The 18,758-nt window shown below is 38.2% G+C and overlaps 1 protein-coding gene across 1 annotated transcript in view; it reads left to right on the top strand.

The window, feature by feature from the left end:
- Positions 1 to 384: 384 nt before the first annotated feature.
- LOC119734393 (potassium channel subfamily T member 1-like) overlaps positions 385 to 18,758 on the top strand; it is a 49,735-nt gene continuing 31,361 nt past the window's right edge. Inside the window, exons 1-5 of the mRNA XM_038207891.1 lie at positions 385 to 465; positions 9,094 to 9,199; positions 15,321 to 15,389; positions 16,469 to 16,507; positions 16,914 to 17,022. Of these exons, the coding sequence (XP_038063819.1) occupies positions 15,361 to 15,389; positions 16,469 to 16,507; positions 16,914 to 17,022 (177 nt within the window). The 5' untranslated portion in view covers positions 385 to 465; positions 9,094 to 9,199; positions 15,321 to 15,360. The remainder of the gene's footprint in view (positions 466 to 9,093; positions 9,200 to 15,320; positions 15,390 to 16,468; positions 16,508 to 16,913; positions 17,023 to 18,758) is intronic.

Raw genomic sequence — 18,758 nt, 5'->3', positions numbered from 1 at the left:
CTAAACACTTTACCTTCTTTGGTTAAGTTGGCATGAAATATGTTTTGCAATTACAGTGCAAAGAAGACTAGTACTATTCACAGGGGTGTGAAATCTCAGCTTTAAAGCTGATTTCAGCTTTTTTTGTTTTGGATTTCAGCTTTTTCTCCCTCACTTGCTGTGTACAAAAGTATGGGAGATTTCCAAAGTTCAGCTTTTTTACACCTTTTCCAGCTGTTTTCAGCTATTTTCATCGGTGGTCACTCACACCCCTGTATTCAACACAAATGAGCCTATTTTTGCATTGTCCATTTGATACCTGTACATGTGTGTCGCAAACTGCATCATGTTTTGAATTAAACCTATTTTGAAGCCATATTTTCTTTTTGTGTTTTTTCTTCTTCAGGGTTCGAGTTGAATTCTTTGTGAATGAGCAGTCTTTCAAAGAGCGCCTACAGCAGTACTTCATCAAAAACAAGAGATCAAGTAAGTCATCACTTAACGATACTTGTTTGCTTCAACTACAAGTGTTCTTGTGTACTCCTTATCAATTCTTCCAATCAATATGTCGCATTCCTCAAACCTTTAAGAACTTATTTGCCTACGAGTAACAGGGGACGGGAAAATGACAACTTTAGGAACGTCTCTTCCACTGTTCATGTGAATACAGGTGGTTAGGCCTGTGTCAAGTACAATTATCAAAATATTGGATCATCCACCGAATATCTAAATAGCATTTTCCAGAAATAGAATATTTGAATAATGTGAACCATCTCGAGAAGATGACGAACAACATCCTTGATGTAATTTTATTCGTATAAGTTTAGATATTATTGTTTGTCAAATGCCACATATTTTGTGGACAGCCACCTCACACGCATGATTGGAAAACTTCTGTGTGTAGGATAATAACGATGTAGCGCCTTGAGCACACTTGAACGGACCCGCCCTGAGACAGCTGAATTATTTTCTAGCAGCCAATAATTTGATTTTTGTGAAGAAATAATTCAATAAATAAACATCGGTGGACTTTTTCTTAAGCTCATTCAAAAGTGAATAAGTGTTCTATTTTTCGAGGTGAAACTCAAAAATAGTACGGGGAAGCCTTCTTTAAAGGAAACATCTTTAAAGGTAATATACGTACGACATTTGCAAACATCAAAAACGAAACTACCACATTATTATAAATACCTTACTTGACCATGTTGACTGTAAGTGAATAATTCATGTAGTCTCAAGCATCCTGTGAAATTAAGGCATCTGGTGTGCTGGCATTTTCAAGAAAAGTTGAATTTTTGTACCAATATCCAACGGTGGTCAGCTGACCACCGTAGGAAAGAAACTGACTTTTTTCAAATACTGCCCCCAATTTGCCAAATTTAATTAGTCCACATTTTGTTTGCAATTGGCTACACATCCATGAACGGGCGCAAGCCTGCAGCTAGTCTGGTTCCCTGACCTGACTGTTCCTGATGTCTATTGCTCTTTTTCATCTGAAGTTGGATCAGGGAACCAGACTACAAGAATAGCATTTATTTCTTGGTTTTTCCAGCATCTATGAACATAAACTTTAAACGGGTCAGTGTATCGATATTTGCTATAAAATACTAACCCCCAAATCCATTTATTTCTGAAAATTACAGCAAAAGCAAATGATTGCCTTTAAGCCTCAGCTACATCAGAATGGGTGCATACCTACTGGTATGTTCTCCAATATGCAGATGACACTGTCCTGTACAGAGTCATTAAAAATCAAGAGGATGAAGTGGCACTCCAGGATGACCTGCAGCACATAAACACTTGGTGTAATCTAAACTGTATGACTTTAAACCCAAATAAGTGTAAATTGATGACTGTGACCAGGTCTAGAAACCCTGCTAAACCACTGTATAAAATTGCTGAAAACACTTTGGAAAATGTGGATAGTTACAAATACTTGGGTGTTATTATCTCCAGGGACTTAAGCTGGAAAACACATGTTAATAAAGTCACTTCCAAAGCCACTAGACTCAACGGATTTATTGGTAGAGTAGTTAAAACTAGAAACCCTAACATTCTGACTTCACTTTATCGCTCAATTAGCAGACCCATACTTGAATACGCAGCTCCAGTCTGGTGCCCTGTTCTTTCGACTCAGCAAAAAACGCTAGAGAAGGTACAGAGGCGATTCACCCGTTTTTGTTTGGGTCTGCCGAGAAGGGTTTTAATTGATTCTGTAAATGAAATTGAATATTCAGACAGGTGTGTCAAGCTGGGTCTGCCTCTTTTAATCAACAGGGTTCATTTCCTTTCAATTACGTTTGTTATTAAATGTTTATATAATAAATTTGACGTTGACACTGACACTCTAATTCCCATTAATTGTAGACATATCGAATCTGTTAAATTTGTCCATCATCGAGCTCGTTCCAATGCTGCCCATCATTCTCTTTTTCACAGATTCCCTAGATTATGGGATGAACTACCGGCCTGCATTAAAGATACAATTATCCATAGTTTATCCTCCTTTACAAATTCTCTCAGAAATCATTTATTAGTCCCTGGCCAGGAGGTCCCCTTGACCAAAACAGTTTAAATTTCTAGTTGCCTTGCCCATTCAAATACCTTGCTGCCTGTTTTTTCATCTCAATTTTATAGTGCCTTTTGCATTATAATTCACTCGAATCTCTCTTTTACCGAATCTGTATTTTTTAATGCCCATTTGTGCTTTTAAAGTTTTAACTGCTTGTATAGTTCTATATTCTTATACTGTAAGCCATGTTTTAATAATGTCCATTTGTAATGTCCTTTTGTATTGTCTCTTCTTAAATTGTGGCATCAGGAGATTAACTCGATAGTAATTTAGTTTACTTTTTTAAAATCCATCAGGGGTGCTACTTTTTTTTTTCTCTTTTTCTTGTTCTCTCTCCTAACTGTATGTGCATGTTTTTGTTTTCTTTACTGTTCTTATTGTCTGTACTTGAATTTTTACCTGTGAAATTAATAAATGAAATGAATGAAAATGAGTACCTACATGTATGTTCCCCGAAAATCCTTACACTATTAAACCCTAACCCTAATCCTAAGGATTTCGGGGAACATCGGGTAGACCCCATCAGAACCTACGTGTATAATCTTTCGATATCTGAATTTTTATTTCTTCCTATACTGACTTCATACAATGATTCACCTGGGGCTTCGCGTTCGCGCTCGGCCATCGTGAATTCCTGATCGTTATTTACCCCTCGGTTGGTGTGAAATCGCTCCACAGTTGCAAAATGTGTGCAGATTGGCATCCTTGGAGGATGTCATGGCAGGTGCACATTGCTGTTCTGCACGTAAGCAGCATTAACTAGAGGTCTATGTCTGTTTGCAACAGAACATAGGGCTTTTCCGCATTATGTTTTTTTTTGAGGTCATGTTTTTTCTGTTTTGTGCAAAACTGTGTGCATTTACGTTTCGTCTAACAAACCTCATTCAAATGGAAATTTGATTTTGGCATATTGCATTTGTCATATATAAAATATATATATAATCACAAGATGACGTCATTATGACGTCAGCTCAATATTTATTTGTAACACATCCCGGCCTGCCCCCATACCAAGTTTCAACCCAATCTAAATCACTGTTGATGAGATATACGGGCTTAAAATATACAAACGATGACGTCACATGTCTAATGAATATGTCATTGTAACAATATTCGGCAGTGCTCATTATTTTATTGCGGTTTTAGTCTGTACAAAGTTTGAAAACAATCGGATTAATGAAAGTGTTAAATTTTGTAAGCAGAATAAATTGGCAATATTAAAAAATCGTAAACTAATCTACTGATGACGTCATCTTGACGTCATTTAAGATATTGTGTACTAGTGTTATTATCTACCCACCCACCAAGTTTCGTGACGATCGGACATTTTCTTATATGTGTTTAAAAAAAGCGCATGTTTGATGACGTCATCATGACGTCACACATTTTTCAAAATTTTGCACATATACCTATTGCCTAACAAACCTAATACAAAAATAATTTTAAATGTAACATATTGGGTTCGTGATATATGGCTTAAAGGTTCAAAACTTCAAAAATCTATATAAAATCACGATGACGTCATGATGACGTCACCTCAATATTTATTTGTAACACATCCCAGCCTACCCCCATACCAAGTTTCAACCCAATCGGATGTACTGTTCATGAGATATAGGGGCTTAAAATATACAAGTTAACAATGACGTCACATGTCTAATGATGACGTCATCGTAACAATACTTGGCAGTGCTCATTATTTTATTGTGGTTTTAGTCTGTACCAAGTTTGGAAAAAATCAGATTAATAAAAGTGTTGAATTTTGTAAGCAGAATAAAATTGGCAATATTAAAAAAATCTTTAAAAATCGACCGATGACGTCATCGTGACGTCATTCAAGATTTTGTGTACTAGTGTTATTATCTACCCACCCACCAAGTTTGAAGACGATCGGACATTCCCTTATATGTTTTTCGAAAAATCGCATTTTTGCTGACGTCATTATGACGTCACACATTTTTCCAAATTTTGTGCATTTATCTAATGCCCAGCGAACCTAATACAAAAAGAATTTTGAATTTATCATATTGCGTTAGTGAGATATGGCTTAAAGGTCCAAAACTTCAAAAATCTATATAAAATCACACGATGACGTCATGATGACATCACCTCAATTTTCGTCTATAACACATCCCGATCCACCTACATACCAAGTTTCAACTCAATCGGACTGACAGTTCTGTAGATATAGGACTTTGTAATATGCATATTAATGATGACGTCACGTGACCCATGATGACGTCATCATGACGTCGCTCGTCCGCACACATCTATGCTGTATGGACTATGTCTATGCAAACTTTGAACGATATGCAACAAAGTTTAAGGGCAAAAGTGGCGTGTAGAATAAACGTGTACAAAGTCTATGGGGTTTGGGGAAAAAAAGAAGAAGAAGAAGAAGAAGAAAGAAAAAAAATCAGAACAAAAAGAAAGGCTTTTCCGCATTTTTGCGGAAAAGCCAATAATGGAAACATCGGCAGGGTGTGGTGGATGCGATGAACATTGAACAACTGGGATTGCACTCTTCACTGTCTTCGGTTTTAATACAATTCAGGATTTTTTGTTGAGCATTTTCTTGGACAAATGGTCATATACACCTGCCCCGTTCTGTAATGCAAGCAGGTGGAATAAATTTTGGGAGAACATTTGGTGAGACACTATGTGGTGTGGGTGCGATACATGTTTTGTAATTTGTCAAATATTTTGGAGGCTTGTTCTTAAATTTTTCAAACTTGATGACCAGCACTTAAAGATGTATTCTCCATGCTACCGGTATTTCTTAGTTTCATCATGTTCATCCCGAAAAATAGATTTCTCTTCTAATTTTTTTCCTATTAATACCGGTACATAAATAATTTGAATGAGACATCGACAGCAAATTATCGGCTGACGTTTACTTATTAAACTATTACCATCCAAATATCAAATAAGTTGCAACCCGACAATCATTCCGTTTTCACGGGGTATAGGCAAAGGCTGGTTCCTGCCCCGCAATCAGTATCCATAATGTACAGACCAGGAACTATTCTGCTCGGAAGGTGGATCTGGTTGTGCCTAAAATATAGAGAAAAAAAATTCCAGAGGGTTGCAGATGCCCAATTTTTTTTTAAAAGGCGGCCAGGATTTGGGGTTTGAAATATGTACGTATACATATTGTACAAGAGGCTACTTTCACAAGGTGCGCATACACATGAAATATTGGCTGGAGTCACGAAGTTAACAAGATCATGTACACAATGTGTACTCTGCACAATATGACAAGCAACATGCAGGGATGTACACGTATACTACATGTGTGTACCGTGGGTTTTTTTGTATTCTAGCAAGATACATTTACATGTAGAACGAATGTGCTCAGTCCTTCCTTTGCCATTACATGTGATATTTTTAGGTACAGGCATTTTCTAGCAGCCTATATAGTCATTCAAAACCAAATTTTGTGGATACATACGTAAAAAACGAATTCCCTGATGTGAAGACTTTAGTGGTAGGGAGGAGGATTACTCATCTTAAATTGCCAAAAAGATGTTAATGCTGATATAGATGCTCCTTCTAGAGAGCTTCCTAAATTTTCTGATCCTGTCCTTTCCGCGAGAGAGGTTCGCTGTTGATTCAATCATACGCCCCAGGCCTTTTTCCTCTTGGACATTAGTGCCAATTGGAGAGATTCTCCTGAGAACTGCTTTCTTGACGGCAGGTGATATTACATCTGTGGTTGATTCGATACATCAATAAGGGACAGGGTGCACAGATTGGCCTGAAGCCAAGCCAACTGGAGATACCTAGGATAACGCACAGAGAGCCCAAATATTCATGCAACACTTTGGGAGGATCGGGTAGAATCTAGGGACGGAGCAGTGTGTTTGGAATCGATCCCTGTCCTTTCATCAAAATGTCACAGGAAAATGCAATGTAACTTTAGATGAAATTTTGCATTAGGGAGATAAAACTGTAATATTTAAAGGTACATACAGTACATGTAGGAACATTTGCATCACATGCCCTTTTTCTTTGTTTCCAACAATAACATCACTCAAAAACCAAAGACAAATGTTCAAAACCTAACCTGTTGAAGTTTCAGCTCAGTGGAAATTACTATTTTCAAGCAAACAGTGGAAAACCATGTCTTATACCTTTTGATCACGAAACACAACTTTGTTGATAGAACTCTACATGTAAATATTTCCAACACGGAAGTGGCGGAAATCCTGATTTCTTCTGAATGACAGCAAGCCAGATGAAACAATTGCACGGGGTGTTTATCCAAGTAAGCTTTTGATTAATATTTCACTAGTTTACTTTGAGGATTATGGATAAATGCAAAGATCCTACATGTATGTGCCTTTAATGTTAATTTGTAAGCACTACTACATATGTGCCCAGTGCTGTCGGGGAGCTTAAGAGACATACGTACATGTACATGCAAGTAACAAGGTTGCTGGGGTTGGATTTTACCCACATCCTCCATGTCCTCCGGCTTTATAGGTACGTGTACATGTACCGGTACTACTGTAAATGTGTGAAGCACTCAACCACTGAGAATCCTGGGGCCAGCTGACAGGTTTGTGTCTGGTATAACTGCAGATACCGGGGTACTGCGAAGATGTGATCACTGATCAATGACTCATACATGTATGGAATTTTGTGTTCTGTTGCTTAGAGTATAGGGTACAATCTGATATTAAAATGCTGAGTAAACAGGTTTCAGGCCTGTCGCGGGGGGGGGGGGGGGGGGGGGGGGGGCTGTGCCGGATGTGTACACCCTCACCCACCCCTGCCCCTCTAAAAGGGTCCATATTTAAAACTATCCTTTTTTGTAATTTGACCAACCTATTTTTTCACAATTGTTTGAACAGTAAACTCTCCCTCCTACCCCCCCCCCCCCCCCCCCCCAGCATCAGGTGGATTTCCTTACAACTGGCATCCTTAATTGGAAATGTAAAACTCTGCAGAGAGTCTTGTAAATAGTGGAATTTCCTCTTTCTTGGGGAGTTACTTTCCAGAAGTTCATGCCAATCAGAATTAAGTCGCTGGTTTTTTTTTTAATACTTCCAACAACTACGGTACCAGTACTGGTAGAACATACCATACTGTTCCTTTCTTGCCATTTTGTAGAAAAAAATCTAATATTTTTGGCTACATTGTAGCATTATGATCAATGTATTTCTAATTTGTTCTGAGTTCATCACGCTTATAAATAAATAATTGCCTTGCTTCAGAGTTTGCTAACTGCAGTTCCCCAAGCCTGAAAGATACGGTGCTTAGAAAAATAGTAAACGAATGCACCGTGTTCAGAGGCCAAAAGACATGCAATCAGCAATTCAGCACAATTGAACAGTCCACTTTTTCAATACCAACATTTGATGAGTTAAGCGAATTCCTGCAGGGCTGAATTGGCAATACATTGCATTGGGGGGAAAAAAAGGTGATGCGGAAACAGACTGATACTCTTCCCTTTTGTACCACTCTTTCTCCTTCCCCCTCATTAAATAAGATAAATTGGCATTGCAGCATTGGAGCTCACTTGACATAGGACAACACTCTCCTCTGTCTGAGCAGGAAGCAATCTGTCACTATACAATGTAAATGTAGCTGGCATTTAACTTCGGGGCTGAAACATTTGAAACAGCCCTGTTTGAAAGTCCTGCGCACTTACGTACCGCAGACATTTCCATGGATAGATTGAAAGTGGGCAGTGCTAGTGTGCATTGCATTGCATCCTGGGACAGTTTTCACAACAAATTATGGACTTTGTGCAGCGCAAACTGTCCCATAATGCAGTGCAACGTATGACTTCACTGCAAATTTGTGGTCTTGCAGCAGGGTTGGCTGATTTATATCATGTTAATTCAAATCACTGATTTAAAAAATGATTTAAATCAAATGATTTTTGTTTTAAATTACAGATTTACTCAGATTTACGTATCTCAGCTGTATCAATCAAGCCATGCACCTTTAAAGTGTCTAGACTACATGTATGGTTGATGAAATCAAGTGATTTGTTTTTATTCAATGATTAAACATTTTTTTCAAAAGCATAAAAATGTTTCAATTTATTGAGTTTTGTGGATAATGGGTATTATAGGAACCCGTAAACTCCTTAGTGATGGGTGTAAGGGTGCATGGAGAGATTTAGACACATTTTTATACATATCAATTGTACTTTTATTTGCTTCCAACAAAATTGTAGCTACATGTACCGGTATGTACACGTATGTAGAAAGGGTTATGGCTCCTTTGGACACAATTTTGTATCAGCAAAATCGTCGAGAAAATTGAAGAATCCATCTGCCATCTTGGAAAATCTGCCATCTTGGGGGAAAAAACTAAGAGAGAAAAAAGCGACCACCTCCTTTGTTTAAAAAAAGGCCAGACAGGACACTACTTTTTTGTTACTTGGTCTTGGGCCCAATCTTTACCACTCCATGCCTAATGATTCCATAAAATTATACAAAATAAACAAAATGAAATCAAGCTTTTTGAAACTTCTGAACCTTTTTAATATTTTTGTAACATCGTATTTTCCCCCCTTATTTTCTTAGGTGTTCGTATTCGTCTCTTCAACCTCATCATCAAGCTGGTGTCATGCATTCTGTACGTCATTCGTATCCTGCTGGACTCATCGCCAAAACAGGCAGGGCCTTATGGGTAAACAAAAGTTGACATATTCTAACTTATAGCATGTGTCCAATTTCATAGCGCTGCTGAACAGCCGACTTTGTGCTTACATAGCCTCCATCTATTTCATAGGGACCGTTAAGCAGTAAGCACAGCAAAAGCACGCTTAACCCCAGAAGAAAACTTTGCTTACATGTAAATCAGTGACGCAACAATGGAAATCTCCATGCGCGTGCAACCATTAGCACATCCATGCCATGAAATAGTGCTTAAGCAGCAGCATGATTATCTGCTATAGTAAGCACAACTTTTCTGCTTACTGTTAAGCAGTGCTATGAAATTGGGCCCAGCTTGCAGGACCCAATTTCATGGCTCTGTTTACCATTATTGAAAAATCCCTGCTTACTGTAGCAGAAAAATCTGTACTTACGGTAAGCGTATTTCACAGGTTAGCGAAGAATTTTGGCTTCTGCACATGCGTACATCCCGTAACTAAGGATTCTGTGCTTACAGGGTTAGCACAGAGGTTAGCACTGTTAGCACAAAATGGTCATTGTAAGTGCGGAATTCCGTGGTAAGCAGATTCATGAAATTCGGGCCCTGAGGTGGATCGTTTTTATAAACTTTGGGTCCACTTAAAATTTTGCATTATTTCCTGTTCCTGACATTTCATCTGGCATCTATTATTGTATAATTCTGGTGCATCCCATAATGTAGTCCTCCTCCAAGAGTGGGATATTATAGCAAACTACCAGCCCATCCAAATTTAAATGCAAAAAATTGTTTGGAGACATTCTTTACTTGAATGGCAAAATTTGTCTTCATTCAATATACTCAATATTTGCCACAAGAAAATGTGAACTTGTGTCCAGATCATTCTGACTCGCCCTATACATTTAATCTGCATACAGCTTATGCTCCAATGCCCCTCAAAAAGGAAAAATATGTGTTGGTACATTGTACCAAGGTAGCAACGACAGGAAAAATGTCACACTTTGGACCCCAAATTCAGCCCCCCCCCCCTTCAGATCTCTGCCATGGAATTTCATGACTATACCGGTAGGTCAAAGGGTTTTGGTCAAAGGGTTTTGGAATTATGGTTACTTTATTATTCATCGTGAAATTTTTTTTTGCAAGGGCATCGCAGATAAAGTTGAGGGGCCGCCCCCACCCCCTGGCCCTACAGGGTTAAGAGATAAGGGAGTTTCAGGGTTAAAGGCATATAAATTTGCATTTATCCAAAAAGTATATAACCTACGCAATTATTATCAAGAAGCTTATTAAAGATCGTATTAGTACTAAACACCCCGTGAAGTTATTCCATCTGGACTGCTGTCATTTAGAAGAAATCAAGAAATCAAGTAGGTGATTTCTAACAATCAGTCAGTTGACCGTTTGATGGAAATAAAGAGTTCCATTAACAAAATCAGGTTTCTTGATCTAAGGGCCGTGCATGCTTTCTGACTGTTTTGGTTTGCCAACCCTCTCAACATTACTTAGCTTGTAATGAAGTGTCTGACATGTCCTCTCCCATTGAGCTAATCATCTTGGACAGCTCCCCTAAGAATCCACTTACTTGTACATGTGCGTGCCAACATGTATCTTAAAGGAGCGCTTTTGAGCAAAAGTGCCCAATTGGGCTAAAAGACGCGTTTACCACGAAATGATAATAGTTGGAAATAGCTTTAAAATGTACAATGTAGAATACAAATGTCACACAACAATACCTTGGAAATTGGGTGGGTTTTTTTCTCCATGGATTACCACGCGGAGACTTTGTTCCTCAAAAATCGAGACCTTGTTGGTGTGCTAGTAGTTATTCCACTCACGCATGGTTTTTTTTTTCAAAACGTTCTCCAACCGCCTGTGCAATTAGGATCTCTCCTATGTTTATAAATCTAGAAGCTAGTGAGGAACCTGATATCTGACAGTGAATTGAATACATTTTATGTGGTGCTGGTCTTTTGTTGACAACCTGGCTCACAATCATGACAATTCAGTGCTTGAAATATGTAGATTAGATCAGGATCCATTGCCATTGATATCATTGGTCCAGATCCATTGTCGGATGTAAACAAAGGGGGTTTCCAAATGTTCTCAATAAATGTAAGACAACATATATGGAAGTCTTGTGACAAAGACTTTTAAAATAAGCAAAGTAAACAATTCCCCCAATATAAAACATGACATTTTTGTGTTAAATCTATAGCCGAATGTGCATCTTTAAGCTGAGCTGCAGGCACCGGGGACCCTCTTGTCATTTCACATGGATAATTCTCTCAGACACAGTAAAAAATTCATGAAGGGAGAGCATTCCTATTTGCATTCACCTGTTCAACCCTTCTACGTGACTTGAATACAAAAAATGCCAGCCATTGGCAGTGAAGATGGTTATCGCCGAGTGTAAGTCATTGTGCATGTTAGTGTACATAACTTGCTGAGGACTGAATTAATTTAATTAAAGCTAATAAATACCCCCCCCCCCAAAAAAAAAAAAAAAAAAAATGAGTCAGAATGGTCTGGACCCAAATTAAAGAAAATATTTCAAATATTTATTAATCATCAAAACAAATGAGATATATTATAGGCTGGTATTTTTGGACATGTTTGGTGAAAGTTTCATGTGCATTTTGAAGAAAAGTGCTAGCAAAGAACACATGCAAGAAAAAAACACTCTGACCATGGTTCCATGGTTCAACAAATTTATTGAAATCGCGTACTGATGTGAAGCAGTGTAATAACAAATAAAAACCTAGTCATGGTGACTGACTCACTTGAAGATATTGACACATTTAAAAAGGGCAAAACCGATTCCGTGTGCAGACTGGAAAATGTGCCACTTCAATGAAAATGGCATAAATCCTCACCACAGCCACTAATTTGAAAAATTCAAAATTCCTGTGGAAGACAAGCTAATAACCATTTATACATGACACACTAAGTTTGTCCTCAATATACTCAATATTTGCCCCAAAAAAATGTGAACTTGGGTCCAGATCATTCTGATTCACCGTGTACATTTAACCTGCATACAACTTATGCTCCAATGCCCCTCTAAAAGGTAAAATATGTGTTGGTACATGTGAACAGTGTGCTTCTTAAATTATTTATGTTCTCTTTCCTAAATAGAGGGGAAATATCTTAGAATACATGTAATGAGGAAGAGAACGACGAACAAAGAAATGAAAAGACACTAGGTCTTCCTGATTAGCTTGGAGCACTGTCTGGTGACGTGCGTTACAAGTCCTGTAAGTTTGCCAAATCCATCATCATCAGTGAACCAGTAGGAATACTGGTACTTATAATAGGGAGTGGGAGATGCTACATTCTGTGCACACATACTGAATCACCAACGGAAGGAAATATCACCAAATCTATGTGAAATTCAAGGTATTGACAAGATACAGTGAATGTATCCCATATCCCAAATTCATTAAAATACGGAGTAGAAGATGTTATTACATACTGTTCAGTACATTGGATTTATAAGATTCTTTTTTTTTTAGGGAGGGGGGGGGGGTTGGGCATAGTGTCAAAGACATTGACAAGAAACTGTATTCCATGTTCCAAATCACTAGTCATCTGATATTAAAAGTGTTGAAATATTTCAAACTTAAAAGAAAATATGTAGAGATTTTTACAGAAAATTTTAAAGGTTTGTTCAAATGTGTGCGTGCGGAAAGTAACTGTAATTTGATCTCATACATTGTAGTCCGTTGGCCCATAATATAATTATATGTACCATACGTGTGCCATGGCCAGTGTGTGCCATGGCCAGGTCTGATTTCCTGAAGTGCATCAGGCAGCTGGAGTTGTCATCAAGCTTTCTGAAATTTCATCCCTATTCAAAAGGGGAAAAAATTAATGAAAAATGCACAATAGCATCTGGGCTTGCAGGAAAATGATCAAAATTGAAAGGCAAGTTAGTTTTCGAGCGAGTTGAAAGCAATGCTCTCTGTGAGTGACAGTGTTTATGCAGGATCAATATTTGCTCTATCTCTTCATAGACAGGGGTGTGAAATCTCAGCTTTAAAGCTGATTTCAGCTTTTTTTGTTTTGGATTTCAGCTTTTTTCTCTCACTTGCGGTGTACAATAGTATATGAGATTTCCAAAGTTCAGCTTTTTTACACCTTTTTCAGCTATTTTCAGCTATTTTTATCAGTAGTCACTCACACCCCTGCATAGAATCGTACAACAAACAAGCACTGCAGATGTGCAATTTTTGTATGCATGACAGAATTGCAAACCAAATATTGATAATTGTTTTGATTTGTCTTCAAAAAAGGAAACTGAATTTTGTTTAAAAAAATTCTTGTATTCAATTTTTTTTTACAATGGCCAGTATCTTGGATGCCATGCAATCAGATCAGTAATATGATTTCTGTGGACTTTACATTTTGTGATCACTTTTGCACAGTGCATACATCTATGTAATTTATATGCACAAATCATAATTCATTTCATAAGGTACATGTAGAATACAACATGTACATGTACTGGTAGCATCCTCATACATGTCCAGTGTACATTGCTGTCTGACAGAGTTGGCATGCATGGCTGATTGGCCTTGGACTTTCTTAAGTTCTCAAAAATTACCTGCAATGTAATTGATGTACAGTAGCTGCAGAGAAGAACACTGGATTAGGCAAAAAAAAATAGTTCTGCTTGCTTCCAATTACACATGTACATGGCTTTTGAAAATCGGGTAACGGTAGGTACTGGTACCCCCGGAAGGTAGGGATTTTTTTTGGGGGGGGGGGGGGGCAATTTTTGTGTGTACGATCATATGGAGGTACCGTATCTGCATGTAAGGGTAAAAGGTAGTACATGTAATTGATGGTTTTCAGGGTTTTTCCCCTCATTTTACCCCCAACAAATTAGGGTACATGTTGTAGGGGCTGTCAAAGTAGGGTTATGTAGGGTAACAGGAGGCAGAACTATCATCTTTTTTCGCCTAATATCTCATTGCTTGCTTCACCAGATGTATTACACTGTACATGTATATTTAATTTTTGACTAGATGTATTGCACTGCATACGTGTAGTTGCTGGACATTTTATGGCAAGTGCCATGAGTATGGGCATTGCCATGAGCATGGGCATTGCCATGAGCATGGGCATTGCCATGGGCATTGCCATGAGCATGGGCATTGCCATGAGCATGGGCATTGCCATGAGCATGGGCATTGCCATGAGCATGGGCATTGCCATGAGCATGGGCATTGCCATGAGCATGGGCATTGCCATGACCTTGGGCATTGCCATGAGCAGCATGGGCTTGCCATGAGCAGCATGGGCTTGCCATGAGCATGGGCGTCACCATGAGCATGGGCCTCACCATGAGCATGGTGCACAAAATTGACAATTGATGCATGTACCGGTACCCATGTACACATACAATGTACCCTGTGTACATGAAATAAACACAGCATGGTGCATTATTTCACGGGGCCTCTGGGGAATGGAGGCTATTTCGTAATGTAAATTAAATGCCAATTACATTTAATTACTTTTGGCATTGTGTATGCTCAACTGCCATCCGATATTCCCCCTGCGGCTATGGTCCAATGATTTCTCGTTGAACGTCACATCGTCTCATGCTCTGCATGTGTAGTCAGGCAGTTACCGTTGTTGCTCTGTAATTATAACTTTGGGATTCTCTACACACACGTTCAATAAACAGTTTTATCAATTCAATTGATTTTTTTTTTCTCCTCATTTGGTTTATTATAACCTTGTGAGTCAGTACATTTAGTTAGTTGGAATCAATTTAGGTTGCCCTTCACTGACACGGTGTCAGTGTTACATCCAAAATGACATTTTTTGCTCATATTTTTGGCAAAATACATTGAAATCATTTCAAACTTTCTGCAGTCGTGAAACACCCAACAACAAAAATTATGTATCTAGAGCAACTGCTAGCAAGGCATTCATGCTTTTCTTAATATGGTCATATGTCACACATTATTCCCCAACCCGGTGGAATGACCCATATATTGGCAAACTGTAGTTGTGGGATTGGGATACCAGACCACAAAATGAGAGGGAATTCCCCAGTAAACGCCCCACCCTTACCCCACTCATTCTCCCTGCATTGTACAGAATGTGTTCTTTTTGTAATATGCATCTGATTGTGTTTCTTATTTTTCAGCTATTCTGCAGAGGCCAACCAATTGGCCGATGCTACGGAGATGCCTTCAACACCATACCCGTCCATGTGGTAAGTTAAATACTAATATGTCGTATTCAAGTCCTTATCAAAGTCACACACTTCATCATGATCAGAGTACTTGGGATTTAGATTTTTGGACTGTAATATTTGGACAAAATGGTACAATTAATGAACGTGCGAAGTATTTATAAATATAAGTGTCTCAGTTCTCCTGCAAATATTTATACTGATGTCAGACTGTGTGTCCAACCATTCACATTCGTACTCGTTCAAAATAGTAAGCCGGTACAACAGTGATACTTATGCTTGATTCCTAGTTAAAAACTTTTATGTGTGTCACAAGCCAATATGGCCCATCAGCCGGTATTTATCTCCGTTTTCAGTGCATGAAATGACTGAGAATATTTCTATTCCCCCTGAATGGGATGCTAGTCCATCGCAGGTTACTCCCCAGCTAATGCTGGTACCCATAAATACTCCTGTGTGGAGAGAGACAAGTTGGGGTGAAGTGGCTTGCCCAAGGACACAATATATGGCCAGCAGCTGGATTTGAACCCCTGTCCCTCTGATCATGAGTCATGAACCCTGAACACTATGCCACACTCCTTTACATCACTAAATATTTAAATATCCTTTGGTGCTCGGGGAAAAGAGCTTGACTGTATTGTGCATTAAAAATTCATCATCAGTTGTAAATATTTACTAACCTAATCAGGGCATTTGCTCCCCGTGTTGTAAAAAATAAAGGGGGAAAATGAATTTTAGCTAATGTATCAACAATGTACCAAAAAAATTGGCACTATAATTGCCAATTTTTTTTCTCAGGGGATACTTGAAAATTTGACAAGTCAAGTTTTGGACAGTATACATTTGATGAATTGTCAAAATCACATCTTTAGTAGAAATCTTCCAGAAACAACTCCATAAACTGCGAAATGCAAAGTTATACTTAGATCTTCATCTGTTATGTCATTTTTGGGGGCCAAAATCCCATCGCAAATGATGCATATATGTACAGGCCTCAAAATGTTCAGGCTGGGTCAGTTCCAAATTCTGAAGCATGCCGTTTGGTGATAAATCTTGTCTCTCATTTCTCAAATTGATCGTGTCTGTTTGTTCATTTGCAGCTGCAAGCCAGAGGATGATTACATGAAGGAAGTGAATTGGTAAGTTTTATGACATGCGTGCTTAGTCTGCAGTATTTGCCAGGAACTTAGTCAGACTCCTTACGGCAAACAAATCAAATTTTTTTGTAAACCTGATGAAATACTCAGATTCCCTTCCACTATTCAAACATGATGTCCGCAACAGGCTTTCAGAGCTAAAGCTATCGGTACAGATACTGATAGTTTTATACCAGAGATTAGGGAGCTGAAAACACTGTCTATTTTTTTTGTGTCACATTATATTCCTTTGGACTCAGTATTAAAAGGTACACTGTACAATGTATACCGAGTCAGGGTCTCATATATTTAAGTCATTCAAAGATTGTTTTACTCAGATTGACTCAAAGATGTTGTTGTTATTATTTCCGATGTCATGTAATAATTGTTTCCTATCTGTGTTTTTCAGGGCGGCCATTTTGTATGTGAACCGTAACCCTGTGCTATGGGCCATTCAGCTAACCATCGCTATCATATCCCTGGTCCAAGCACTGCTCCTGCTTTTTCTGCAGTACAAGGTAAAAAAAAAAGCAAACTCGTTAATTTTAACCACAATCAACAAATGTTTTCAAAGATGTCCTCATTGCAATTTTGAATTTGTCACTTTGGCCACATGGTGATGAAAATACGTGAAGTGCTTTGATGTACAGGCTTTAATATTTCCAACAGTTGAGGACGCTGGAATGAACTCTGTCTGGTGTTGAACAGAGGTGAAAGTACTTTTATCGAAGGGCATTTAAAGGTAGTATACAACATTTGCTTTTGCTGTAATTGTCAGAAATGGATGGGTTTGGGGTTAGCTAATTTAAAGCAAATGTTTTCACACTGACCAGTTTAAAGTTTTGTGTTTAGGAAACAAACCAAGAAAATAATACATGCTTGAAGTCACGTTCCCCTGATTGACTTCAGACCAAACGGAACAGTTCATAGATGTTGGGGAATTATCAGGTCGGGGAACTAGACAGTAGACTAGCTGGCTTGCACACGTTCACAGATTTGTAACTGATAGCAAAAAAAATGTGGACTAACTAAATTTGGTAAATTGGGGGCAGTATTTGAAAAAAGTCAGTTTTTTCCAACAATGGTCAGCCGACCATCATTGGAAATTGATACAAAAATTCCACTTTTCTTAAAAATGACAGCACACTAGGTGCCACGATTTCACAGCATACTTAATTGAGACTATTATTCACTTACAGTCAAGTAAGGTATTTCATAAAAATCAATATTTTTTTTTTTTATGTTTGCAGATGTTGTATTATTACCTTTAAGTTTACTTCACTTCAAAAGTTTGTTTTGTTAAATTGTCAAAATAAAGGGACTTTGAACATTGAACCATTGGCATTTCATTTGTGTTTAAACATCATGGGCTCATTTCATGAGGATAGTAAACCCTCAAAAGCATACCAAGTGAAAAAAAAATTGGTCTTTATAGTGAAAACAGGTTACCAGCTAAAACGTCATGTGATATACAGCTTGTGACGGGTCCCCGGCTGATGCTTTTCCTGCATGCAGATTTGATCAGCAATACAGTGTTTTTTTTAGACTTCCGACCGACTACGTGACATTGGGCCCTAGTATTGTGTGCACTGTTCATGTGCAAAGACGGAAAGGTTTGAAATGGCAAATATGCAGTTGTTTTATGCACAACTGTTGTCAGTATCTACAAACGTCAATATTATCCCCCTGAGCAAACCTTCGTAAACAAGCGAAGTTCTTTCGTGCTAAATTGCTCTTAACCAGTTCCTGTTCATTCATACGTGTCTTATCTGTTTCCATGGAAACGAGAATGGCCTCCAACAAAGACATTGTCTTTTTACAATATGAGGAGACAGCAATTGTCTTCTGTTGTTGATAGTGATTTTGGTTGCCTAGCAACGGAGTCATCCAGGGCCCATCCTTGAAGTGTCCTCAACTGGGCAACCTTGAATTTGCTTGAATAATGCAAACTTACATGTATAGTGCTTTTTGTTTTGAAAATACAGGACCTTATTGATTACATTAAGGCACATCAATTATTTAAACATGAAATTTCCATCGCGGAATTTGTGATACACAAAACAAGGCATATTACAAATCAAAAGTTTCAAGCAATAATAAAAGATTTGCCAATTTTTGTAAAGATAGAACTTGAGTAATCTGTGACTCTCTTCTTCAATATGAAAGATATTTACATTAATACAGTTAGCAAGACCCTCACGCAGAAGGAAACACTCAACCTGATACTCTACAATCTCCTGGCATTGATGCATGG

The sequence above is a fragment of the Patiria miniata genome, unplaced genomic scaffold (genome assembly GCF_015706575.1).
Source record: "Patiria miniata isolate m_02_andy unplaced genomic scaffold, ASM1570657v1 HiC_scaffold_27, whole genome shotgun sequence".
Taxonomy (NCBI): Eukaryota; Metazoa; Echinodermata; class Asteroidea; order Valvatida; family Asterinidae; genus Patiria; species Patiria miniata.
This window is presented reverse-complemented; position numbering and strand designations above follow the sequence as displayed.